The sequence below is a fragment of the Ylistrum balloti genome, unplaced genomic scaffold (assembly GCF_031769215.1).
Source record: "Ylistrum balloti isolate Yb309-2 unplaced genomic scaffold, AGI_CSIRO_Ybal_v1 Utg370450, whole genome shotgun sequence".
In the NCBI taxonomy this organism is placed as follows: Eukaryota; Metazoa; Mollusca; class Bivalvia; order Pectinida; family Pectinidae; genus Ylistrum; species Ylistrum balloti.
Genome location: NW_026782299.1, coordinates 200,744 through 216,787, shown reverse-complemented (window position 1 = coordinate 216,787; position 16,044 = coordinate 200,744). Strand labels below are relative to the sequence as shown.

Below are 16,044 nucleotides of genomic sequence, written 5' to 3'. Positions count from 1 at the left end.
CTGCACAACAGGCATGTAAGCTGCTATAATACTGCTACCTGATGAAAGCAAACCCCATAATAAGCACCAGGATTGGAATATTAACTAAGCATAAATTGGAAGTTTTTATTTGGCATGACAAAGCTGAAAAACATCTAGAGAGCACCTGATATGCCTTGGATTAAACATAGTGATGTATTTGTAATGTCAAGACCATGTGTTTATTTGTGGTGACAAGACCACATGTTTGTTGGTAGTGTCAAGGCCACATGTTTGTTTGTGGTGACAAGACCACATGTTTGTTGGTAGTGTCAAGGCCACGTGTTTGTTGGTAGTGTCAAGGCCACATGTTTGTTTGTAGTGTCAAGGCCACATGGTTGTTTGTGGTGTCAAGACCACGTGTTTGTTTGTAGTGTCAAGGCCACATGTTTGTTTGTGGTGTCAAGGCCACATGGTTGTTTGTAGTGTCAAGGCCACATGTTTGTTTGTGGTGACAAGACCATGTGTTTGTTGGTAGTGTCAAGGCCACATGTTTGTTTGTGGTGACAAGACCATGTGTTTGTTGGTAGGGTCAAGGCCACATGTTTGTTTGTAGTGTCAAGGCCACATGGTTGTTTGTGGTGCCATGACCACATGGTTGTTTGTGGTGTCAAGATCACATGGTTGTTTGTGGTGTCAAGGCCACATGGTTGTTTGTGGTGTCAAGGCCACATGGTTGTTTGTGGTGTCAAGGCCACATGGTTGTTTGTAGTGTCAAGGCCACATGGTTGTTTGTGGTGTCAAGGCCACATGGTTATTGGTGGTGCCATGACCACATGGTTGTTTGTGGTGTCAAGGCCACATGGTTGTTTGTGGTGTCAAGGCCACATGGTTGTTTGTAGTGTCAAGGCCACATGGTTGTTTGTGGTGTCAAGACCACATGGTTATTGGTGGTGTCAAGGCCACATGGTTGTTTGTGGTGATAGAATATTTCTGTTTGAATTATCTCATGCTAAAATTTACTTAATGGAATAAAAATTTATTTAAGAAAACAAAAAAATAAATACTGTATATATTTATGAGATATAATGTATTTTTTGTTTTTTATTGCAGAATTTGTTGTTGTACACAATGGTATCATCACAAACTACAAAGATGTCAAATCATTCCTGGTAAGGTGTTCTGATGCCTTTCACTTCATCTGTATAATTTATGCTGACATTTTTCTGAATCTTACACGGTATAAGTAACCTGTATTCTGTTCATAAATTAACTAAGATATTAGAAATTATCAAAAAATGTTTACACTATATATCAGTGTGACTGATGGCTTGTTTCTGTTGGCAGCAATCAAAAGGTTTTGAGTTCGAGTCTGACACAGATACAGAAGTTATTGCCAAGCTTGCACAACATGTCTTCAACAATCACAAGGCAGAGAGCCTGACCTTTCGTGAGTGTGTGGAAATGGCCATACAGCAACTGGTCAGTATATTCTGGACATAGGAATTATTTTTTGTGTCAAGGTCAATCATTAAATATATTTGGTCATTATAAATTTTCAGGATATAGAATTAACTTATTGTTCAAGATCAATTTTTAAACACAACTGGTCAGTACTTCCTTTGGATATAGAACTTACTGTATTTCATTACACCAAGGTCACTTAAACCTTGTATGGAATGAAGTTGAAGTATCAATAATCTATCGTTGGATTATAGTTAAAATGATTCCACTTGTTGAATGGAAACCATGTTACACCAACACTGGTGTTATATCTTATGTGAAGTGTTTAGGACTGAAGACAATAATAGACTGTATAACACTATCAAATAAGACATTGCGAGACTAAAAGACTAAAGCTGTGCATGTCTCTGATGTTTCTGGTCATTTTTCTGTTTAGGAAGGAGCGTTTGCTTTGTGTTTCATGAGCACAAATTACCCTGGGGAATGTATAGCCACAAGGTAAGTCTTACTACCCTATGTAATATATAACCATCAGTTAAATCTTATCACTCTGTGTAATATATAACCACCAGTAAATCTTATTACTTTGTGTAATATATAACCACCAGTAAATCTTATTACTTTGTGTAATATATAACCACCAGTAAATCTTATTACTCTGTGTAATATATAACCACCAGTAAATCTTATTACTCTGTAATATAACCACCAGTAAATCTTATTACTCTGTGTAATATATAACCACCAGTAATATATAACTTATTATTACTTTGTGTAATATATAACCACCAGTAAATCTTATTACTCTGTGTAATATATAACAACCTGTTAAATCTTATTACTCTGTAATATATAACCACCAGTCAATCTTATTACTCTGTGTAATATATAACTGTGTAATATATAACCACCAGTAAATCTTATTACTTTGTGTAATATATAACAACCTGTTAATAATTATAAATCTGTGAAATATATAACCACAATTAAATCTTATTACTCTGTGTAATATATAACCACCAGTAAATCTTATTACACTGTGTAATATATAACCATCAGTAAATCTTATTACTCTGTGTAATATATAACCACCAGTAAATCTTATTACTCTGTGTAATATATAACCACCAGTAAATCTTATTACTCTATGTAATATATAACCACCAGTAAATCTTATTACACTGTGTAATATATAACCACCAGTAAATCTTATTACTCTGTGTAATATATAACCACCAGTTAAATCTTATTACTTTGTGTAATATATAACTACCAGTAAATCTTATTACTCTGTGTAATATATAACCACCAGTAAATCTTATTACTTTGTGTAATATATAACAACCTGTTAAATCTTATTACTCTGTAATATATAACCACCAGTAAATCTTATTACTTTGTGTAATATATAACCACCAGTAAATCTTATTACTCTGTAATATATAACCACCAGTAAATCTTATTACTCTGTAATATATAACCACCAGTAAATCTTATTACTTTGTGTAATATATAACCACCAGTAAATCTTATTACTCTGTGTAATATACAACCACCAGTAAATCTTATTACTTTGTGTAATATATAACCACCAGTAAATCTTATTACTTTGTGTAATATATAACCACCAGTAAATCTTATTACTCTGTGTAATATATAACCACCAGTTAAATCTTATTACTCTGTGTAATATATAACTGTGTAATATATAACCACCAGTAAATCTTATTACTTTGTGTAATATATAACCACCAGTAAATCTTATTACTCTGTGTAATATATAACTGTGTAATATATAACCACCAGTTAAATCTTATTACACTGTGTAATATATAACCACCAGTAAATCTTATTACACTGTGTAATATATAACCACCAGTAAATCTTATTACACTGTGTAATATATAACCACCAGTAAATCTTATTACTTGTGTAATATATAACCACCAGTAAATCTTATTACACTGTGTAATATATAACCACCAGTAAATCTTATTACTCTGTGTAATATATAACCACCAGTAAATCTTATTACACTGTGTAATATATAACCGCCAGTAAATCTTATTACTCTGTAATATATAACCACCAGTAAATCTTATTACTCTGTGTAATATATAACCTCCAGTAAATCTTATTACTTTGTGTAATATATAACAACCTGTTAAATCTTATTACTCTGTAATATATAACCACCAGTAAATCTTATTACTCTGTGTAATATATAACCACCAGTAAATCTTATTACTCTGTGTAATATATAACCACCAGTAAATCTTATTACTCTGTGTAATATATAACCACCAGTAAATCTTATTACTCTGTGTAATATATAACCACCAGTCAATCTTATTACTTTGTGTAATATATAACCACCAGTAAATCTTATTACTTTGTGTAATATATAACCACCAGTAAATCTTATTACTTTGTGTAATATATAACCACCAGTAAATCTTATTACTCTGTGTAATATATAACTGTGTAATATATAACTGTGTAATATATAACAACCAGGTTTTATTCGATTTTGTTGTTCTTGTTTGGTACTGAAATGTAATATTTGTACCATTCAAAAGAAAATTATGCTCACAGAATGGAGTGTTCTGATCAGAAATATATATCATATTAAAAGATGCTGTGTCAAGATGCCATTAGTGTAAACAGAATTACAAAAAGGTCATAATGGAGTTGGTGATTTGACACACAGTGTATAAGGTGGTCAGACACAGAGACAAGGACAATGCTGACAGGTCAACAGAATTTAGATTAACATTCAAATTTAATGAAACAAGACCGAAATATGAACAAATGAAGATTTATACAGCAAACCCTGAAAAAATGATACTGGTCATGCATACTAATGAGCTTCAAACACCTAACAGGTAATCGATGAATTCCTAGGTACTGTTATTTAACAAAGTTCCATTGGTCCTAGACTCTTACTACCATGGAATTTGAATTAAGAAGTAAATGAGTTACTGTTGGTATTTAAGATTACATTGCCCACCCATTCTATATGTTTACCATTGTAACATAAGATGTGTGCACAGACAGGTCACTTGATGCGGCTGTCAACTACTGGTGTTTACTAGGCTAGTCTGGCACTTATTTACTGTACTTAATGAAAGATTTTGAAGATGTTTATTGTACTGAATAGATAGGTAAGAGTAGAAATTGTTTTCTCTGATTTATGTGAAAATCTATTTGACTGTACCTCACCTGGTAAACTGATAACAAGGCTGTTGTAGATCTACTTGGCAGGTTGGTCCATATTGGAACTGTTCCCCTATGTCAGGGTGGTAGTTTAGTACTGAAGGTCTTGATTCAGGAAACAGGGGTCATTATCATAGCACTGTAGTTCAGGGGTCAGGGTCATAGTGTAGTACTGTTGGTCAGGGAAATAAAGCATAGTTATGGAGAGCAGGGTCATAGTGTAGTACTGTTGGTCAGGGAAATAAAGTATAGTTATGGAGAGCAGGGTCATAGTGTAGTAGATTTTTAGGGCAGGGGTCATGGTCGTTGTGTATTATTGTAGGCCAGCTTAGGTCAGGTTCATAGTGTTGTATTGAAGGTCAGGGGTCAGTGTCATAGTGTAGTACTGTAGGTCAGTGGTCAGGGTTATAGTGTAGCATGGTAGTACTGTTTTTTAGGGTTAAAGGTCATAGTATAGTACGGTAGGTCAGTGGTCATGGTCACATGTCATACTATAGATTAGGGGTAAGGGTCATAGTGTAGTACTGAATGGCAGCGATCGGAGTCAGTGTAGAATCTTAAGACAGGGTCATGGTCATAGTACAGTACCGTAGAGCAGGGGTCATATTTGAGGGGTCAAGGTCATAGTTATGTACTGTGAAGTGGGCTCAAGTGTACTGTGTGGTAGATTACAGTTGTGTACAGTGTGCAGTTGTGTGTAATTTTGTGAGAATGTGTTTGTGTGTAGAGTAAAAGGGGAGAGTTCATGTTGCCTTACTAGCTGGTGGGAATTTCTTTTAGTCCATTGATAGAGTGTCTGGCTAGACAACGAAAGGTTGCTAGTTTGAACTCCAGCAGGGAGATGATGTTTTTCATTACTCTTTCCTATTATGATAGTGTGTGGATATGTGTAATGTATTGTTTGATTATGTGTGATTCCTGTTTATGTAGAGACAGCCGTTAAGTGTTGTGTGTGTTTGCTATACTTTATTATCATAATCAGCAGCTCCTCGCTATCAACATTAATATTTACTCTTGTTTCATTGTTTGTGAAAACTCTTGACATAATTAAGTTAGGAGTTGTTAATGTTTATTACAATGTAGTGAATATGTTGATGTTGCTCTCAAGTGTCACATTTGTTGACAGATCATACCTATAAACATGTATATAGTAAGTACTTAACAAAATTTGCACTGTAATCAGCTTTTCAGCCTGTCCTTTTATCTGTAGAAAAAAAATGTCTCTGAAAAACTCATAAATTCATTAACCAATTACATACAGATTTTTCTCTTTCAGGAGAAATTTTGGTTCACCGAGTATCCAATTTGCTATACTCATGTTTCTTGTAATGGCCCATAGCTCATCAGTCTTTTGATCAATTTGAATGAAAGTTGGTAAAACTTTTCCGAGCGTATAATTTGACACCTCAAGTTTTTCAGAATATAATGAAGGCTTTTGATTGGTCAATATTGAAATATTATCAGCATAATGCTGAATATTGATATATGAGGGCATTGAATAATGTTTAAATTATAGGAAACGGGACAAAAGAATGGAACATGTCTAGGGAAATTCAAGATCAAACAGAAACTGTTTAGGTCACTGGAACTGAAACTGAAGGAGTTGATAAATAAAGAATTGCATATGCAGATGGATAAATTAGTTATCATTAGGATGAGAGGTCTAGTGTATTTCTGTTCCTAATAAATCTCAGAAGACTTGAAATCAGTCAGAGCATTCTTTGTTTCAGAAGCTGATCTATTATTTCTATGTATTTGTAGACGAGGCAGTCCCCTGTTGGTTGGGGTCAAGAGCAAGGCTAAATTGTCGACTGATCACATCCCAATCCTCTATAGCAAAGGTAAGTTGTCACATGTAAAGGTAAATAACTCACTACATAACAGCCATCATCCTGCTAGGGGTCAGTCCTCACTAGAAACTGGTGGTCATCCTGCTAGGGGTCAGTCCTCACTAGAAACTGGTGGTCATCCTGCTAGGGGTCAGTCCTCACTAGAAACTGGTGGTCATCCTGCTAGGGGTCAGTCCTCACTAGAAACTGGTGGTCATCCTGCTAGGGGTCGGTCCTCACTAGAAACTGGTCATCATCCTTCTATAGGTCAGTCAACACTAGTTACTGGTCATCATCCTTCTAGAGGTAAGTCCTCACTAGAAACTGGTCGTCATCCTTCTATAGGTCAGTCCTCACTAGTTACTGGTCATCAACCTTTTAGAGGACAGTCCTTACTAGGTACTGGTCATCATCCTTCTAGAGGTAAGTCCTCACTAGTTACTGGTCATCAACCTTCATGAGGTCAGTCCTCACTAGTTTCGGGTCATCATCCTTCATGAGATCAGTCCTCACTAGTTACTGGTCATCCTCCTTCTAGAGGTCAGTCCTCACTAGTTACTGGTCATCATCCTTCATGAGGTCAGTCCTCACTAGTTACTGGTCATCATCCTTCATGAGGTCAGTCGTCACTAGTTACTGGTCATCCTCCTTCTAGAGGTCAGTCCTCACTAGTTTCGGGTCATCATCATTCTAGAGGTCAGTCCTCACTAGTTTCTGGTCATCATCCTTCATGAGATCAGTCCTCACTAGTTACTGGTCATCATCCTTCATGAGGTCAGTCCTCACTAGTTTCGGGTCATCATCCTTCATGAGGTCAGTCCTCACTAGTTACTGGTCATCCTCCTTCTAGAAGTCAGTCCTCACTAGTTACTGGTCATCATCCTTCATGAGGTCAGTCCTCACTAGTTACTGGTCATCCTCCTTCTAGAGGTCAGTCGTCACTAGTTACTGGTCATCCTCCTTCTAGAGGTCAGTTATCACTAGTTACTGGTCATCCTCCTTCTAGAGGTCAGTTATCACTAGTTACTGGTCGTCATCCTTCATGTGGTCAGTCCTCACTAGTTACTGGTCATCATCTTTCATGCGGTTAGTCCTCACAATCAACCCTGACCATCCTATCATTGGTTCTTTATAATGCTCTTTATATGACATTCAGGATCATTACAAGGATATGATAGCATGATAGCATTTGTCAGCAGGCTTTATATACTAATTCATCATTGCATTATTGTCTATAGGCCTCTGTCTGGCACATCCCATTCATATTTGCATCATTATTTAATTGTAAAATGTTGCCATGGAATTATCCTAAAATGAAGGTAAAACTGGGAAAATAAATACCTTATGTTGTTTTTTTTTACAACTATTGATTACTGAATCTCTCTCCTTATCAGTATGAAAGATTGCCCTGATACTTACATACACACTCACACCCCTGATACTTCTACATAAACACATACACCCCTGATACTTCTACATACACACACTCACACCCCTGATACTTCTACATGCACACACTCACACCCCTGATACTTCTACATACACACACTCACACCCCTGATACTTCTACATACACACACTCACACCCCTGATACTTCTACATACACACACTCACACCCCTGATACTTCTACATACACACACTCACACCCCTGATACTTCTACATACAAACACTCACACCCCTGATACTTCTACATACACACACTCGCACCCCTGATACTTCTACATACACACACTCACACCGCTGATACTTCTACATACACACACTCACACCCCTGATACTTCTATATACACACACTCACACCCCTGATACTTCTACATACACACACTCACACCCCTGATACTTCTACATACACACATGCACACCCCTGATACTTCTACATACACACACTCGCACCCCTGATACTTCTACATAAACACATACACCCCTGATACTTCTACATACAAACACTCACACCCCTGATACTTCTACATACACACACTCACACCCCTGATACTTCTACATACACACACTCACACCCCTGATACTTCTACATACACACACTCACACCCCTGATACTTCTACATACACACACTCGCACCCCTGATACTTCTACATAAACACATACACCCCTGATACTTCTACATACAAACACTCACACCCCTGATACTTCTACATACACACACTCGCACCCCTGATACTTCTACATACACACACTCACACCGCTGATACTTCTACATACACACACTCACACCCCTGATACTTCTATATACACACACTCACACCCCTGATGCTTCTACATACACACACTCACACCCCTGATACTTCTACATACACACATGCACACCCCTGATACTTCTACATACACACACTCACACCCCTGATACTTCTACATACACACACTCACTTGGATACCAACAGTAGCACATGTTGATAGATATGACCTTGACCCCTTTACTATCACTGGATACCCAGTTATACCCCAGTATGATATACCTCAGTTGCCCTAATAACCCTGTGATGTGGATTTTAGCTGAACGGAGACTTGGACCTGATGGTTAGTATGACATGACACTGGTAAAGAGGTTATAAATGTTTGCTTCTGAACTAAAGGCTTTGTTACGGTGGAATTCTAACTGTTGCTATATGTACAGTACCAGGAGCAGGTGTTCTATGATATCACATGACATTTGTTACTTCATCAAGAACTTGTTGTCAGCTTCAGGATCTTCACTAAAACTACATTATGGGCATTTTCATACAAATCTCTGAAAACATTGCCTGTAGATTGTTTTCTTGATATGTGAACTGAAAGTTTGCAAAGTAATTTTCTTCCTTCAGAACCCAAACATGACATTGATATATATTGTGTTGCTATGACTGGTAGATTTTAACTGAGGCAAGCTATTGATAGTTTTTCCAACACTGACATTTTTTATGTATAAAGAACACTTGCTCTGGTATGAGATTTGGTGAGGAAGTCAATGTTGGGGACTTATATTAGGAGGATGGTTATCTATTAACAACTGTCAGCTTTACTACTTTTATTGTGATTTGATTTTCAATAAGGTTGGTAGATTTTATACTGTGACCAGAAAGGTATGTAGTGGGATATATAAACTGTAACTGGGATGGTGTTACTGTGTAGGGGGATAATATCTGTAAGAGGGAGGGTGTTACTATGTAGGGGGATATATAAACTGTAACAGGGATGGTGTTACTATGTAGGGGGATATATAAACTGTAACAGGGATGGTGTTACTATGTAGGGGGATATATAAACTTTAACAGGGATGGTGTTACTATGTAGGGGGATATATAAACTGTAACAGGGATGGTGTTACTATGTAGGGGGATATATAAACTGTAACAGGGATGGTGTTACTGTGTAGGGGGATAATATCTGTAACAGGGATGGTGTTACTATGTAGGGGGATATATAAACTGTAACAGGGATGGTGTTACTATGTAGGGGGATATATAAACTGTAACAGGGATGATGTTACTATGTAGGGGTTTATAAACTGTAACAGGGATGGTGTTACTATGTAGGGGGATATATAAACTTTAACAGGGATGGTGTTACTATGTAGGGGGATATATAAACTGTAACAGGGATGGTGTTACTATGTAGGGGGATATATAAACTGTAACAGGGATGGTGTTACTATGTAAGGGGATATATAAACTGTAACAGGAATGGTGTTACTATGTAGGGGGATATATAAACTGTAACAGGGATGGTGTTACTATGTAGGGGGATATATTAACTGTAACAGGGATGGTGTTACTATGTAGGGGGATATATAAACTGTAACAGGGATGGTGTTACTATGTAGGGGGTTTATAAACTGTAACAGGGATGGTGTTACTATGTAGGGGGATATATAAACTGTATCAGGGATGGTGTTACTATGTAGGGGGTTTATAAACTGTAACAGGGATGGTGTTACTATGTAGGGGGTATATAAACTGTAACAGGGATGGTGTTACTATGTAGGGGGTTTATAAACTGTAAGAGGGATGGTGTTACTATGTAGAGGGTTTATAAACTGTAAGAAGGATGGTGTTACTATGTAGGGGGTTTATTAACTGTAACAGGGATGGTGTTACTATGTAGAGGGTTTATAAACTGTAACAGGGATGATGTTACTATGTAGAGGGTTTATATCTGTAACAGGGATGGTGTTACTATGTAGGGGGTTTATATCTGTAACAGGGATGTTGTTACTATGTAGGGGGTTTATTAACTGTAACAGGGATGGTGTTACTATGTAGAGGGTTTATAAACTGTAACAGGGATGGTGTTACTATGTAGAGGGTTTATAAACTGTAACAGGGATGGTGTTACTATGTAGGGGGTTTATATCTGTAACAGGGATGGTGTTACTATGTAGGGGGTTTATATCTGTAAGAGGGATGGTGTTACTATGTAGGGGGATATGTAAACTGTAACAGGGATGGTGTTACTATGTAGAGGGTTATATCTGTAACAGGGATGTTGTTACTATGTAGAGAGTTTATAAACGGTAACAGGGATGGTGTTACTATTTAGGGGTATATAAACTGTAACAGGGATGGTGTTACTATGTAGGGGGTTTATAAACTGTAAGAGGGATGGTGTTACTATGTAGAGGGTTTATAAACTGTAAGAGGGATGGTGTTACTATGTAGGGGGTTTATTAACTGTAACAGGGATGGTGTTACTATGTAGAGGGTTTATAAACTGTAACAGGGATGATGTTACTATGTAGAGGGTTTATATCTGTAACAGGGATGGTGTTACTGTGTAGGGGGTTTATATCTGTAACAGGGATGGTGTTACTATGTAGGGGGTTTATTAACTGTAACAGGGATGGTGTTACTATGTAGAGGGTTTATAAACTGTAACAGGGATGGTGTTACTATGTAGAGGGTTTATAAACTGTAACAGGGATGGTGTTACTATGTAGGGGGTTTATATCTGTAACAGGGATGGTGTTACTATGTAGGGGGTTTATTAACTGTAACAGGGATGGTGTTACTATGTAGAGGGTTTATAAACTGTGTTACTATGTAGAGGGTTTATAAAGTGTAACAGGGATGGTGTTACTATTTAGAGAGTTTATAAACTGTAATAGGGATGGTGTTACTATGTAGGGGGATATATAAACTGTAACAGGGATGGTGTTACTATGTAAGGGGATATATAAACTGTAACAGGAATGGTAACAGGGATGGTGTTACTATGTAGGGGGATATATAAACTGTAACAGGGATGGTGTTATTATGTAGGGGATATATAAACTGTAACAGGGATGGTGTTACTATGTAGGGGGATATATAAACTTTAACAGGGATGGTGTTACTATGTAGGGGGATATATAAACTGTAACAGGGATGGTGTTACTATGTAGGGGGATATATAAACTGTAACAGGGATGGTGTTACTGTGTAGGGGGATATATAAACTGTAACAGGAATGGTGTTACTATGTAGGGGGATATATAAACTGTAACAGGGATGGTGTTACTATGTAGGGGGATATATTAACTGTAACAGGGATGGTGTTACTATGTAGGGGGATATATAAACTGTAACAGGGATGGTGTTACTATGTAGGGGGTTTATAAACTGTAACAGGGATGGTGTTACTATGTAGGGGGATATATAAACTGTAACAGGGATGGTGTTACTATGTAGGGGGTTTATAAACTGTAACAGGGATGGTGTTACTATGTAGGGGGTATATAAACTGTAACAGGGATGGTGTTACTATGTAGGGGGTTTATAAACTGTAACAGGGATGGTGTTACTATGTAGAGGGTTTATAAACTGCAACAGGGATGGTGTTACTATGTAGGGGGTTTATATCTGTAACAGGGATGGTGTTACTATGTAGAGGGTTTATAAACTGTAACAGGGATGATGTTACTATGTAGAGGGTTTATATCTGTAACAGGGATGGTGTTACTATGTAGGGGGTTATATAAACTGTAACAGGGTTGGTGTTACTATGTAGGGGGTTTATAAACTGTAACAGGGATGGTGTTACTATGTAGAGTGATAAAAAAAATGAAACGGGCTGGTTTTAAAAATTTAGGGGATATATAAACTGTAACAGGGATGGTGTTACTATGTAGGGGGTTTATTAACTGTAACAGGGATGGTGTTACTATGTAGGGGGTTTATATCTGTAAGAGGGATGGTGTTACTATGTAGAGGGTTTATAAACTGTAACAGGGATGGTGTTACTATGTAGAGGGTTTATATCTGTAACAGGGATGTTGTTACTATGTAGAGAGTTTATAAACGGTAACAGGGATGGTGTTACTATTTAGGGGTATATAAACTGTAACAGGGATGGTGTTACTATGTAGGGGGTTTATAAACTTTAACAGGGATGGTGTTACTATGTAGGGGTTTATAATCTGTAACAGGGATGGTGTTACTGTGTAGGGGGTTTATAAACTGTAACAGAGATGATGTTACTATGTAGAGGGTTTATATCTGTAACAGGGATGGTGTTACTTTGTAGGGGGTTTATATCTGTAACAGGGATGTTGTTACTATGTAGGGGGTTTATATCTGTAAGAGGGATGGTGTTGCTATGTAGGGGGTATATAAACTGTAACAGGGATTGTGTTACTATGTAGAGGGTTTATATCTGTAACAGGGATGGTATTACTATGTAGAGAGTTTATAAACTGTAACAGGGATGGTGTTACTATGTAGAGGGTTTATAAACTTTAACAGGGATGGTGTTACTATGTAGGGGTTTATAAACTGTAACAGGGATGGTGTTACTATGTAGAGGGTTTATAGAGGAGATATATACAGATGGTGTAAGGAGTTAGATGGGGGTTATTATAATTCTTTTTCTGAATGTCTGTGTGTATGCAGGACAGTCTATTTCCTGATCAGTGGATTAAAAATTTATCTACCAGCTCACTCTATCATAGAAGCATGAGGGATAATCGGCTTGTGGTGTTTGGTTTTTGAAAAATGAAAATCAATTTGAATATTCTAAACATCATTAAAAAACTTAAAGTACTTTTGTATTTGACTCTCACACATGAAATAATTTTCCAATATCAAAAGACAAGAAAGTGTTGTGTTGGACTGTCCAGAAGTTGTGTATTCTACCAGATCAATGACAGTATGTGTCTGATTAATAATACCCCTTGTCTTTATCAAAGGTTTGTCAATATTTAAACTTTCTAAGTATTTATTGCCTGTCAGCATTCTGTTGATTTTAGACCTGGCGTCATAAATTTCAATATTTTGATGATATAGAGAGTGGATCCTTACCATTGGTCTACCACTTAAAAATGTTATAAATTTGTCACCTTAGATGTTTGACTTAAGTTTTTGTATATGTGAGTAACACAAAGACTTTGTAGTACAGATGAGGTAGGTAGTACAAGCAGCAAGCAAGCACCCGTATTAAATCAAACTTTAGGTCGAATGTCTACATTTCTGTTGTTATATTCCCTGCTTAAATAAGAAACAGGGGGATTTTTACTCTAGACATAGAGTTTGTTGGATCAGATTTTCAAGAATTATCACAGTAAATTATTGTGATGGTAAATGTTCAGGTCCAAATAAATTGCTGTGTGAATAACATACAAACAGTGTATTAAGCACGATCATTTTCGTTTTGCATTTAGATGTTGTGAATCCTTTGCTGTGACTGTTTCCCATTCTAACACAATAACCCTGGTTTACCCTGCCTAATCTTCTAACATGATTACCTTGCTTTTCCATCTCAGTAAACCATTTCCTCTTCATCAGTTTAATTTCAACCACAAAGTGAAAGGTGGGTATATGATAACCCTACTCAGTAAAAGGAGAGTATATAATAACCCTATTCAATAAAAGGAGGGTATATGATAATCCTACTCAATAATAGGTTATATGATAACCCTACTCAGTAAAAGGAGAGTATATAATAACCCTATTCAATAAAAGGAGGGTATATGATAACCCTACTCAGCAAAAGGTTATATGATAACTCTACTCAGTAAAAGGAGGGTATATGATAACCCTATTCAGTAAAAGGTTATATGATAACCCTACTCAATAAAAGGTTATATGATAACCCTATTCAGTAAAAGGAGGGTATATGATAATCCTACTCAATAATAGGTTATATGATAACCCTACTCAGTAAAAGGTTATATGATAACCCTACTCAGTAAAAGGAGGGTATATGATAACCCTACTCAGTAAAAGGAGGGTATATGATAACCCTACTCAGTAAAAGGAGGGTATATGATAACCCTACTCAGTAAAAGGAGGGTATATGATAATCCTACTCAGTAAAAGGTTATATGATAACCCTACTCAGTAAAAGGAGGGTATATGATAACCCTACTCAGTAAAAGGAGGGTATATGATAATCCTACTCAGTAAAAGGTTATATGATAACCCTACTCAGTAAAAGGAGGGTATATGATAACCCTACTCAGTAAAAGGAGGGTATATGATAACCCTACTCAGTAAAAGGGGTATACCATGGTTAGATAATGTAAAACCTTAGGAAAATGTAGAGTTGTTGATAACAGTTTTGAAGTTAAAAACTGATCTATGATGAGACTTGTTTATCTGTGTAATGATTTTTGCTTACAGCTGATCGACATCTGTCTCCATGTATGTTAAAACCACACCCTAAGAATGTTACTTACCATGACTTGGTCTGTTATATACCAGAATATGTCAGATACACCCTTAACCTGTATGATGAAATATCTATCAATATTGCATGTACTTTTAATTTTTTGTTGCAGCAATAACATTACACTGCTTACTAAGACTACACAAAAATTCCCGTCTTACTTTTATATAAGCCTTGAAATGGTTAAATTGTAGCCCCTTCCCTACCTTCCCCTCCATTCCTAAAATGATGATGTTTTAGATAAATAGTTATTATTCCCTTGAAATACTTTGGTGTTATTGTTAATCAGTCTTTGATATGATAAAAAAATTGATAGAATAGATTATACAGACTGTCAAGATGCCAAGTATATAAGCATTCATTTGTGTGAAGATTTCTCCTTCTCCTTGTAGGGATTTTTTTTCTTTTTTTTTTTTTTAACCAAAGTGTTAATAAAAAATTGCTTCTGTAGCAAAAGAGAGTTTTTGTTGCAATATTACTTTGATTTGTGCCTGTGTATCACTTCATTTATATTTCTGTTTGTCTCCCTTGTGCATGTAGGTTTTAAGGACGTTAGTTCTACAGAAGGTATCTTAAGCTTTTTCTGATTATTACCACCTTTCAGATCTCAAGCGAGAAGACTTTGCTTTATTTAAATAATTTGCAAAATAGCTTCTTGTGTGCACTGATGATGCTACATAAGTCACATCACCTTCTATCACATACTCACCCCCAGGCTCATGACGTCAGTCAACAGTCATATATTTTTCCTTTTTACACTTTATGTTGTAAAGCTTTTTTTTTATTGTAATGGTGAAGTGACCCGTGGAACCTCATCAGTAAGTAATAAATATCATTTCACTGCTGACACCTACTTCAGGCTTATGTCGATGTATTCAACACAAACATGAAAATATTTTACCCAGTATATGTTAGCCTTAAAGAATTAGTTATGATAAGTGT

At 36.4% G+C, this 16,044-nt stretch overlaps 1 protein-coding gene across 3 annotated transcripts in view; it reads left to right on the top strand.

Annotated features, from left to right (window-relative positions):
* LOC132555009 (glutamine--fructose-6-phosphate aminotransferase [isomerizing] 2-like) overlaps positions 1–16,044 on the top strand; it is a 73,240-nt gene that overhangs the window by 22,644 nt on the left and 34,552 nt on the right. For all 3 annotated transcript variants that reach the window (XM_060219342.1, XM_060219340.1, XM_060219341.1), the window contains 4 exons: positions 1,072–1,130; positions 1,306–1,440; positions 1,859–1,920; positions 6,400–6,479. In XM_060219342.1, coding sequence (XP_060075325.1) covers positions 1,072–1,130; positions 1,306–1,440; positions 1,859–1,920; positions 6,400–6,479 — 336 coding nt within the window. The remainder of the gene's footprint in view (positions 1–1,071; positions 1,131–1,305; positions 1,441–1,858; positions 1,921–6,399; positions 6,480–16,044) is intronic.